We start from the raw sequence: 11,763 nt of genomic DNA, 5'->3' as shown, positions 1-11,763 counted from the left end.
GGAGGGCGGCTCGCTGGTGACGGGGTGGCCGCCTTCCAGCCACCGGCAAGGATGCCACGCCCAGAATCAGGTGCCGAGTTGGGATTACCGTGGGCTCGGAGACACCAGTGCTGCTGGGGGGGTGATTTTTGTCTACACTCACAAGGCAACTTTACCACTCCATGATGCCAGGCTCCCGTGCTAATTCCCAAACTTCTTTCTCCAACAGGCCAAACACAAGCGGTATTTTGGGCACTCTGCGCATGTCACCAACATACGCTTTTCTCATGATGACAAGTACGTTATAAGTACAGGAGGAGATGACTGCAGGTAACTGCATATTTATTTTTACCATTATCAAAAATTTTGCACGTACATCGCGGCGGGTTTGGCATAGAGAGGTGTTTAACACCTTTCTCGGCCCACTCTGCATCCATAGACGCCTGCTGATGTGCGGTAGTTTTAGCTTTATGGCTCTGGAACTGCGCTATTTCATGGTCACCCGATTCGCTCCTGCCACCTTGGGGCCGTTCGCAGGGTCAGCTCTAGGGGGTAAAACCCCTCGCGTGTGGGTCTCCCGTGTTTACCAGGCACCTGCTTGTAGGGCCTTGGCTTGCCTCCCGCCTGGGAGAGGGCAGAGGCGGCAGCCCGTACCTGCCAGCGCCCGCCCCCGAGACTTTGGGTGCCAAGAGGCAGCCGGAGGAGCCCCGGCTGCTGGCAGAGGAACCACGCGTGTGTCTGGAGAACACTTAGATCAAAGACAGCTGGCGGGGTGTCAGTCACACAAAAATAACCCAATAGCTCCCGCCCAGCAAAGGGGAGGGCAGGAATCCAACGGCATGGAAGAACAGACAGATTTAGAAAGACGTTTCAAATAATGGGAGGCTTCTTGAAAGGTGCCTTAAATTTGTGTTGGGGTGTTTTGGTGTGGTGTTTTTTTTTTTCCCCCTACAAAAAAAAAAATAATACGACAGCTGGTGTGTGCAGGCACACGTACACACGTGATTCCTGCCGGATCCCCTTCCACCCTCACTCCCCACGTCTGTTGGAGCTTCCAGCACTGCTGAGAGGCCGCTATTGCCAAGCAAAACGGGGAGCAGAAAGGTGAGGGACAAAAACTAAACGTGGTTAAACACAAAATGTAAGAGACTTTTTGAACAGCAGAATGCAGAACTAGAAAACTGAAAAGCACCAAGATGATAGGCAATGAAGGCGCAAAGTCTCACAGGAGCAGGTACCAGGAAGCCGCGTTCAAGAACCAGGTGTTTGTAACTGCTTACTCGGCAGGAGAAACGCAAACCAGAGGCTGCAAGATTGAGCCATTTCTGCCAGGGACCGGGACCGCGCCTCTCCTGCGACGCGCGTTTCATGGCACGCAGCTCCCCTCAGTAAGCCTGCAGGATGGATACGGCTGCTACCTTCCGTTTGTTCAACACCCTGCAGTGAATTTAACTTGCCTGCTCTTCAGATTTAGCCCCCACAAAATAGATGTTTTCATTTTCCACTTTGGGGGGAAAAAAGAAGGTGGGGGGAGGAAGGGTTTTTCTTTGAAAAAGGGGCGGTACAGTGGGAGAGCAGGACGCTCCGTCAGCTCCAACAGCGGCTGCATCGGCCCAAAGGCTGCACACCCCTCAGTGCTCAACCTGCGGGCTGGAAGTGCCAGAAACTCAGAAAAGCTTATCAGCTGCCGTCATTTTGGCAATATCGTTATGATGAGGATCCCTCAATTCACACTGTAGCTACACAGAGTAAAATAACAGCATTGCTAACCCCCAGGCCTTCCCTAAAACACACAGGCGCCAGTCACAATGCTTTAACGCTCCCGCGTGCCGCTGTTTGTCAGGTTCCTCCAGGGCTTACCGGTGCTTTAGCCGGCCTCTTGCGGGTCAGTCTACAGGTACAGCGCTGTGTGTGGGTACAGCAGCCTGCTCGCTCAGGATATGCTGAAGGTTGGCATCAAGTTACTCAGAAAAATAACTACGCTCTCAATTGATTTCTTTGCAGTGTATTTGTATGGCGGTGTCTGTGAAAGCCTCTTCCTGCTGCTGGTACTGCCACCGCCCAGTGACCGCTCCGGACTGGACAGCCACGAATGCCTCTACCCCTCCGGCTGCTCTAACTCCCATACGATGCTGCATGGATTACACATTTTCAGATTACTCATCCGAATTTACTGAACGTGAATGTGATCTTGCGTTTGACAGACCAATATCCTTGGGAAGGAAGCTGAAGTTGGAAAGGGAATCGTTCTGTAACCTGGGTAGGCCAAAGTGATGACCAGTTCACTCACGAAGCTGCTTTTGCCTGATACTGTGCTATTCAAACCATGGCTGAAAAGGGAGAAAATGCTGGGCCCTTTAATTTGCCTGATTTCAAAATTTATGGCTTGAACCATTTGTTCAAGGAAGTTTTGGTGGGTTTTGACCACACCTGCTTACAACTCAAATTTGGTGTGCTGAGTAGAACAGCAAGCTTTCAACAAGCATGCTGGGGTTCAGGCTTCAGCTTTCAGTAATCGAAGGAGCAAACTATCATTTTTTTAAGTCAGTCCGTTTTATTTTTAAATATATATATTTGGCAAAAATTTCTATCCATGAAGTGCCTTTGAATAATTTCCCAGTAGTATGGGCTACAGTCTTGCCTCCCACCAATCGCTTTCAACATACGGTGCTATAACTTTCACAGAGGAGGGCTAACCATTAACACCTTTTCCAGCTCTGTACTTGTATTATCCCTGTTTTCTGCTTTGGTTTTTAATACCTTCACAAGTGAATTCCAAAATGTTTCCGAGAGCAAGAAGCTGTTATAAGGACAAATTCCCGCTGGCATTACACCTCTTGATAAGCTGATCGCAATTTGGTTCGCGATGGTAGCTTGACTGCAGCCAGAATTTGAAGCTTAACTCAAACGGTGAGTAGAGAGGGGAGAGGGAGTATGGAGCCCTGGTTACGGGAATTCCCACGCGAGTAAGGAGGAAGCTGTTCCCCAGTGCTCCTGCCCTCTCCCCGTTTTGTGGGAAAATGCATTTTACAGGTAACTACTTCCCCAGGCAGCGGCCGCCTAGCGCGCTTAGGAAGTGGTTTGAAAGCCTCTGAGCATCGTGGCCATTTCCCCTTCTCCCCAGCCTGGGGGGGCTCGCTGCAGGCGCCCAGCGTGCCCGCTAGGAACGCCCGGCCCATGGCTCGCAGGGGCTCGCGAGTCCCAGGCTGCTTAGGAGTACAAACTAAATGGCCACGCTACCAGAGTATTTCCCTAGCCGCCAGAAAAGCATCATCTCTGCTAGATCTGGACTCCTCCCCCCATCGCTGCTGCTCGCGCAGCCCCCTCGTCTGCGGCCGGGCTGTGGGAGCGCGGGGCAGGAGCTGAGCTGAGCCGAGCTGCCGCCATGTGGAAGTGGAGACCACGAGCAGACGTTCTCAAAGGCAAGTGAAAGCTGGTCAACGTTTGGTAATGAGCATTCTGTCAAAACCAAAACCAACAGGGACAGGGGCATTGGAGACGGAAAAGTTCAGCTTTCTCCAATGAAACTGTTTAGAAAGGAACCGAAAATGTGGGCAATGTCAAAACAAATAATGATCTTTGCGCTTTCTGGCATGGAACAGCAGCCCTATTTTGAAATTACCTTTCTTTTAAAAAGACTGTTTGTTACTCAAAAGAAATAAAGGCCAAAATAAAACCTTTAGACTTACATTGAGTCTTTGGAAAGAAATGTTAAACAGTGCTTTAGTCCCAGTTCAGGAAAATACACTTTTGAACTGGGGAAACTCCCTGCCAGTCCACTTCTGCCGCCCACCGCGTGGAAGGGAGCTCTGGATGCAACGCGCCATCCAGTTAAAGGAGTGGATCAACGTACATCTCACACACAGAAGTGCTTCAGCAACCTCAACGAATCACCTTTTTTTAAAATTGAATTTATTAATGCCTTATATTACTATACAGAAGATCAGTTTGTCAGATACACAACAAGAGTCCCTATGCAGTCTTTTTTTTTTTAAAGAAACCTTCTTGATCAAATGATGTAATCGTGTTAGGTGGTGATGTCAGCAAGCACCTCCTTTGCCTCTGTTGTAACGATGTTTGCCTTCCTTTCACACTGATTGTATCCCAAATAAAAACAAGTTGCGTGGCAGAATGAATTAATAAATGGTGATGTGAAAAATATCTTAAAGCAATAGTGTCTGTCAGGAAAACACAATTTGTATGTTTCTATGGTTTGGCTTTCTGTATAAGATGTTGAGCAGTAATGACGTAGTATACTGTAAACTAAAATTTAGTGCATGAATTTATTTTTCAATGGTCAGGATGCCATTAATTTAAACATCTGTGTCTCCAATAAATTTGGATAAAAGTTTTCGATGTCAGATTCACCAAGTTTATCTGAAAGAGATCATCAGGACTTGCTTGGCAATTTCCTTCGAGCTAGAATACGGCATCGTACGTTATCGCCTCAAAAATCAAGAAACCAAGGATCTTCACTTTGTTTAGCAGAACCTGAAATGTCCTCGGTCACAATTTTCAGTTACCAACTCACAACACGTACGTGTCTGACAGCACGGGGGCCGGCGGCAGGGAGGCCTCCTCGCGGCAGGCAAGGGGCTGCGCCACCAGAGCCACGCGCCCAACTGCATCACCGGCCGACACAGCGACGCGGGACATGGGATCTGGCACTGAACAAACTGCTGCACACTGCACATACGGAAAGCAAAGGTCTCATGAGAAATCCAGCTACTCACATGGCTACACGGCCGACACACGATTCCACCACCATGTACAATGGATATTTAATCACCATGAACTTACTTAAACAAAATAAACACAAATATATTAAACTTGCCTCAAGAAAGCAAAATACCGATATTATTTTATGTCTATAAGCTTTATTGATACTTGGGGTTTTTGTTTGGTTTTTTTTTTTTTTGCCTTTTTTTTTTTTTTTTTTTTTTACATTTCACAATGCATTCCACAGACTTAGTTCAATACAGCTTAAACTGCAAGTTTATAAATTTTCATTTACCATTTCTTGCATAACAAGGTTTTAAGTTTCCAAACAACATTTGCAGCGTTAGATATTCGGTCCACAGATTATCAGAGTTTGAGAGACTGTAGAATTACTTGCTCAAAATCAACTACTGTATGTTTGTGCAACAAAGTGTATGCTGTAATTTTCTTTTAATACACACGGAGGTTCCTTTGTTCACTCCTCTCCTGGTTTTTTTGAGCGGATGCTAGTGCTTACAGAGCCGTTTGAGTTTATCAAGCTTGTGTGCTATGGAGCTAGTCCAGAACCCAGTCAATTCTCTGAAGTAGAAGCACTGTGGAGCAGCTGAAAGATCTAAGCGTTGTGAAACACATATATATATATATATATAGGCAATTGATAAAACAATAAAATCACAATACAGCTATACTCATACCAAAAAGGCAAGATTTTTCAAAACTTGCTAAAATGGTATATTCTTCTAAAACATCTCATTTTAGAAAATCTGCATCAATCTACACAGACCATACACAGTGCACAAACTGGGAAGTGTTCTCCTCCGCTCCACCTGCACGCAGCAGGGCCTACCTCGGACGAAGCAAATGTACAGCGCTCTCGAATCTTTTGTATTAGCCAGTGCTGCACACAGGATAAAGAAGGATGATTAGTTGTAGCTCCATACATAGCAGCTTACGATACTTAAGATGATGAAACACATGGCAGTCAAAACAGTTATTTTTTTTTTTTTCCTCAAACACTGCGTCGCTAAAAAATAAAGATCTGTGAAATTGCACTGCAATGTCAAGGGGTTTGCTATTCCCTGACCCTCCCCGTGTAAATCCAAATGAGTATTTTTTTCCCCCTTAAAAGATGAACTTCCTATCGAGACGTTGCTTCAGGCTGGTTACTCAGTTTTGCGCTTCAACCCCGGGATCTTCGCTTGGATCCTACAAGAGGAACAGGAGGGGGGGAAAAAAGGCATCTAAGTAACGAAGGACAAAAAAAAGTAAAAACAGCAAAATAATTCTTTATTAAGGATTATTATTATTATTAAGCAATATTGTTATTAATAGCAAGAGTAGTATTATTATTTAAGGTAATTATCACAGCAACACAAAACTATTACACACAGAAACCAACACAACTGCTACATTCTTCTTCATTGACCCCGCAGTTGCAGCTGCTGAGGGCCTGGGCTTTCCCCAACGGGCTCGAATACCCAGCTTTCTCTCGCTCAATCAGAAATACTACAGCAGGAACTTAATGGCAGCATCAGCGAGCAAGGAGCTGATGTCACAACCATTCCAAATTTAAACAAAGGCTTTTTTCCCCTCCCCAGTGCATGTTAATGCATTTGTTACCTACAGGAGTACCACGCATCACAAGAACCATAAACATTATTTACGAAGTGCGATTAAAACCAAACCCAACCCAACTCACTTGGCCATTGCATCTTTGACGTTCTTGTTCACGAGTCCCAGGTAGTGGTCGATTTGGGCCTGAAAGGGAAGATGACAGATGTTACACACCAGCTCTTACAAACAAACAGTCGCCTTGCTGCCCGGAAGGCAGCGTCACACCGCGCGTTACACGGCTGACGGGAGGAGGGGGCTCAGCCCTGGTGGTTTCCCCGTTTGATGCCACGGCTCCCGCGGCTTCGGCCACAGCACGTGCTAGGGGTCGCCTCCAGGAACGCATGCAGCGGCAGGGACTAGAGGGTAGGCAAGTACCCAAATAAAGCCAGCCCTGGCTTCTGCATGTTCCCTCAAACCAGTGTGTGTGTCCCCCCCGTGCTCCTCAGGGCTGCCCCAACGCCAGGGTGCACAACCAAGGCCCTCGGCTCCTCTGGGCACCACGGAGAAGGAAAGCTGCTTAGGTGGGCTGGGCCTGTTAAACAGCTTACGCCTTCGGAGAGCAGCCTTTGGCTTGTCAAGAGGATTGAGGAGCCCGGGTTAAGCCAGACAAATTGTCCTCAGGGCTACAGGATTGCCCCTCCCCACAGCGTACTTTGTTCTTTCCTAGGAGCGCGGAGAGGAGCCCGAGAGGCTCCGCCATCTGCTCGGTGCTGCTCTTCCTCCCCAAGTCCCAGGCTGGCCTCCCCGAGCAGCGTTGTTTTTGAAAGAGGAGAAGGGACTGCTAAGCCAGAGCTGGCTCCCCCCTCCTGCGCTATGACCTGCTGAAGACAGTCCCTGCTCAAGCTCAGCTCTAATTTAATCATACGCATTTGATTTTGACTCCTTCTTACCTCTGTCTTCTACACTAGCCTCTCCACAGAAGCACCAGACTGTGCCGAGCGTCTCCCACCTCCTGTTTTTGACAGGGCTAAAAATTCCACAGGGCTTCAGGACACAAATCCTGGACATCAGCTCTGAAGAGGTATCTTCAGAAACTGTTTTAAAAGTACTTACACCAGGATTAAGGCGCCGTGCCTACTGCTGCTTTACTCCTGCCTAAATCTGGATCGGAGAGGAGGAGGCCTCCAGGTTAATCAGGCCTTTTTTTTTTTTTTTTTTTTTTTTTTGCAATGGTTTGCTGGGGAAGCTTTCTTACACTTCCACCAGAAAGGAGAAGGGGGAAGCAGACGCAGTCTGGACTCCAAAATGGACTTGCTTTCTCCTGGCCCTGGCACCGACTCCTAGTTAAAGGCCTATGCTTTAAAGGCTTTAGAAAATTTAAATTAATTTTGGTTTCATTCGCTTGCGGTTTTGTTTCAGTAGAGCTGATCTTACAAAGCATTTAATGAAGCGCATTAAACACTCACCTGATGTCTCTCATAAATAACAGGAACACTGAAGAGCGAGATCAAAGCTGGAAAAGAGCAGAGCAAAGGTACAAATATTGACAAAGGGGATGGTGTTCAGGTAAAACAATGACAAGTGTTCACACCTTGACATTTCTTTCCAAAAGGTACAAGAAAAAAAGAAATAACTAAGCCACATACAAAAATTTTTGGCCAGTAATTTAAATAATCCCTATTAAGGAGAAGCTGGGCTGTTCTCCAGGTCTCATTAACAGTACTGCGAGATTGGTCACGGTTCACTTTTTCACTGTGGGTTATGCAAATTCTTCAAGAAGGACGCGTAGGCTTCTGCCACCGTCAGTTGGTTTCTGACACCTGAAGCCAGCCTGCTCCGGGATAGACGAATCAAACTATCTGCAGTGGGACGTGGCCAGCGCCAATTCTGTACCCGCTCCAAAGTCGCAATACAGCGATGATACTCAAGTGAGGCCAACCCTGACACAACTGGTCATGCTCTTAAATGATACAATGTCTGGGAAATCGGCAATCTCAAGGAATTCCAAGATTGCAATTCAAAATGACCCATCCTGCGGCGTTACCAACGTCCTAGAAGGGGACGCGTGACTGTAACACTCTGCTACGCTCTCAAGAACACGGGAATAGCCTCACAGTACCGAGCAGACTTCAGTGCTGCTCCGGGGTTGTTTTGTATGCCAGGTATTTAACACAACGTGAAACACTTACCCAGGATCAGTAATGTCAGACCATTGAACAAGGCACCAACATAAGTGAATACCCACATCAACACTGCAAACTAGAAAGGAAAAAAAAAAAAAAAAAATCAGCACATCAGCCCCCGGTCTGTCTTACCAGAACATCCTAGTTAGAGCAGTGAGGGAACTTCTCTAAACACGCATATGAAACTGAAATGCCCCAAACTCCACTTCGCCCTTGTACGTCTCCTGTAATTATAGATGACTGACAAAATGGCTGAAGGGTTCAGTAACAGGATACGCGGCCTCTTGCGTCCAGGTCATCGGGCTGAATCCAGCCCAAGCCAGCAGTGACCAAACGCTGTTCGTACTCGGGGGCTGCTCAACGCCCTCTGCGTTTATACAGCACTTCCAATCCCGGGTTTCGTAACAACGGGCGCACGCAGTTCCCACCTCCCACCCTCCAAAGAGACAGGCAAGCGAGAGGTTAAAGGGCTTGCGCATGGCGCCGCGCTGGGTGACGGATGGAAGGAAAGCAGGTCGCTTGTTGGTGTGGTGGCCCAGCAGCCAACGACAGCGCATCCACTCCGAGGCTGCAGCGCCAACGGCGGCACCGAACTATCACAACCACGTGTCAGCTTAGCAAGGGTCTCAGTGAACTGTTGACTAGACTAGGCAGAGGTTTCTGTCACATTGGGGGAAAAAAAAACCCGTCTGGAAGGTTAAAATGGCAAGGTTGGCTGAATTGACTTTTTTCTGTAAAAAAACATAGGAACTTCGGAAACTAAAAAATTCAAGGAAAGAGAGACGTCAGCACTGCCATAAAATGGAAGCTGGCTTAAAATGGCAAGGTTGGCTGAATTGACTTTTTTTCTGTAAAAAAACATAGGAACTTTGGAAACTAAAAAATTCAAGGAAAGAGAGACATCAGCACTGCCATAAAATGGAAGCTGGGTCTAAGTCAGAGACAACTTCAGAAGCAAAGACGTCCCTTCTGTGACCAGACACCTAAACCCTCACACTGCCCTAACTTCTGGCTCTGTGTCCCAGCCCCGAACTCGCACCCAGACGCTGTTTCCCCCCCAAAGCTCTGTGTCACCAGCTTTACACAAAGATCTGCAGAAGTTCAAGCCCCTCAGCTTTCTGCCAAGGTGGAGAGTGTCCCAAGCACACCTCTGACCTATACCGCAGTGGGAGGGGGCCGAAGGCTGCCAGCTCTATTTCTGTGTAGGATTCCTCCCCAAGGAAATTCAGCCCGTTTCTTCTAGTGTTGCAGAGCCCATAAGGAACGGAGCAGAAGCCAGGATCTGGATGTCAGACACAGTGGATTTACCAGTGCTTATTTCTTGCTAAGCAGTGAGTTGTGCTTCGCATTGTGTGGATCACACAGACGAGACCCCCAGCCCTTTGACCAACCAAGCACCTCTGGTTATTTTCTGTGTGAGACACTGCAAAAACACCAAACAGCCGGACCAACACGGTGTGGAGCCTGCTGCTGGCATCAGGGAGAGAAGATCTGGGCACAGTTAACAACCGAAGGTGAAGCGCTCTGATAAGCAGGAGCTACACGCAAGGAAAAGATGGGTACAAAGCACTGGAAAGGGAAGAAATGCGTGTTGGAAGGGCTGTGGGTGCGGGCAAGGATCTAGCCTGCAGCTGAGTTACTCAGAAGTTCTGTATCCAAACATCCATTTTTAACCCATCGTAAGATGTAAAGTATCCAAACCAAACAAGATCAGCAGCCAACAATAAGACAAGGGCATGACAATCAATACAAGTTTAATGATATGACCTCTGTACTGAAATGAAGTTTACTTCCAGAGCTTCATTCAAAGCTGATCCCATTCCAAATTCAGTAGGATTAATTGCAAATGATGCAGTTCTTTGTCTGTCTGTCCTTTCTACTTGCGACGCAAGCAGCACTAGAGGCACAACGTCAACCCTCAGACAAGGCTGCAATGTTACCATCGACTGCATTCCCACTGAAGGATTTTGGCAGGTTTATCAAGAAAAATAAAGCAGATTTCTCTAAACTCCCTCATGATTCATTCAAACCTTGGCCCAGTTCTGCTCTCTGCCATGCCAGGGTGAGAGCTGGCTGCCTGCCTCTTTGCACAAGGTATTTCAGTGGAGCAATAATTCCCTTACAGAGCGAGTCTGTACACGCAGCACGTCCCCCTCCCCAGCCAAGGGAGGAAAGTCAAAAAACTTGTACTACAGCCAAAAGCCCCCAAGTTTGTGATCGTTCAGAACGATTCTCCTGCAGGCTGCACATCCAGTAAACTACATGTGCCGGCTTCAAGCGCCCGCAGCGAGGCATCTTGACAACTACCCACGATCTCCTCTGCATGAACACTCCAACCTGAGCTAAGCCCCACCCTGGGCAGCAGAACTTCCAGCAGAATTGCTGAAGCCTATGACCGAGTCAGAAATGTGAGTTTATGTTCAGCAGAGGGCTAACAGATATGAATCGATCCTAAAGTCCAACAATTACCAGAACTATCCAATCCTACTTAGCGAGCATTGAATATATGGCCCAGGAAAGATCAAAATCTGTTTGACTGACACAGGCTTTGCTTCTCCTAAAGCCTGTCCAGAGCAGCATCGGGGTCTCTCGACAAACTGTGTTGTGCCTGCAGTTTTTAATCCACCACCCTTATTCATACTGGGTGGGAGAGGGAACCCCTGAGCCCAGCAAGAACACCCCTCGCCCCGCGGTGTCAGTGAGGGCTGAGAAGGTGTCACTGAGACCTGGGGCTACCAAAGCAAATCCAGTTCAGCAAAACCCTCAGAACCCCCTTCCCACACCACCACCTCTCTTCACACACTTCTGACAGGTAAAACAACACTCCTGGGGTTAAGTGGTGTTGATCTCGATCCCACATTTACGCATTGGGTCTCTATTTTGCATTGGTCCTGATTTCCTTTTCCTTAGAAATGAGACAAACTCAGAGAACCTTACAAACTGCAAAAAGGCTTACCTGAAACACGTCTAAACGCTTACAGCTCCAAGACAAAAACCAAACCAACCAAACAACCCAGATGGCAAACCAGGATTGCCCTACAAAGATAATATTGCTCTTCCCACACACTCAGGGGCAGGACGAAAGGAAAGCACAGGGCCCAAGCTCAGCCTGAATGCTACGATCATGTGTAAACCAGTAAAAAATCCAGTATATCCGATGGACTGAACCGAGTTTTTGCCTACCTCGTTCCAATGATTAATGAATCCCCAGTACCCAAACATACTGCAATTTAATGGCAAATCCAGAAACGTCTGTCCATCAGTTTCTTTACTATAAACCAGTTCAAATACAGCAGAGAGCTCTGTTTGTCAAAACACCAGTTGAGCA

The 11,763-nt window shown here is 47.4% G+C and overlaps 2 protein-coding genes across 6 annotated transcripts in view; one reads left to right on the top strand and one right to left on the bottom strand.

Moving 5' to 3' along the window:
- The window catches only part of EML6 (EMAP like 6), a 115,259-nt gene extending 113,251 nt beyond the window's left edge, over positions 1–2,008 (top strand). For all 3 annotated transcript variants that reach the window (XM_009640642.1, XM_035896151.1, XM_035896146.1), the window contains 2 exons: positions 209–309; positions 1,984–2,008. In XM_009640642.1, the coding sequence (XP_009638937.1) occupies positions 209–309; positions 1,984–2,008 (126 nt within the window). The remainder of the gene's footprint in view (positions 1–208; positions 310–1,983) is intronic.
- Positions 2,009–5,188: 3,180 nt separating this feature from the next.
- The window catches only part of RTN4 (reticulon 4), a 30,289-nt gene continuing 23,714 nt past the window's right edge, over positions 5,189–11,763 (bottom strand). For all 3 annotated transcript variants that reach the window (XM_035896033.1, XM_009640624.2, XM_009640631.2), the window contains exons 4-7: positions 8,442–8,511; positions 7,719–7,765; positions 6,398–6,456; positions 5,189–5,904 (exon numbers count right to left, since the gene is read on the bottom strand). In XM_035896033.1, the coding sequence (XP_035751926.1) occupies positions 5,862–5,904; positions 6,398–6,456; positions 7,719–7,765; positions 8,442–8,511 (219 nt within the window). In that variant the 3' untranslated portion in view covers positions 5,189–5,861. The remainder of the gene's footprint in view (positions 5,905–6,397; positions 6,457–7,718; positions 7,766–8,441; positions 8,512–11,763) is intronic.

This window comes from Egretta garzetta, unplaced genomic scaffold, assembly GCF_000687185.1.
Source record: "Egretta garzetta isolate BGI_Z169 unplaced genomic scaffold, ASM68718v1 scaffold200, whole genome shotgun sequence".
Lineage (NCBI taxonomy): Eukaryota > Metazoa > Chordata > Aves > Pelecaniformes > Ardeidae > Egretta > Egretta garzetta.
This window is presented reverse-complemented; position numbering and strand designations above follow the sequence as displayed.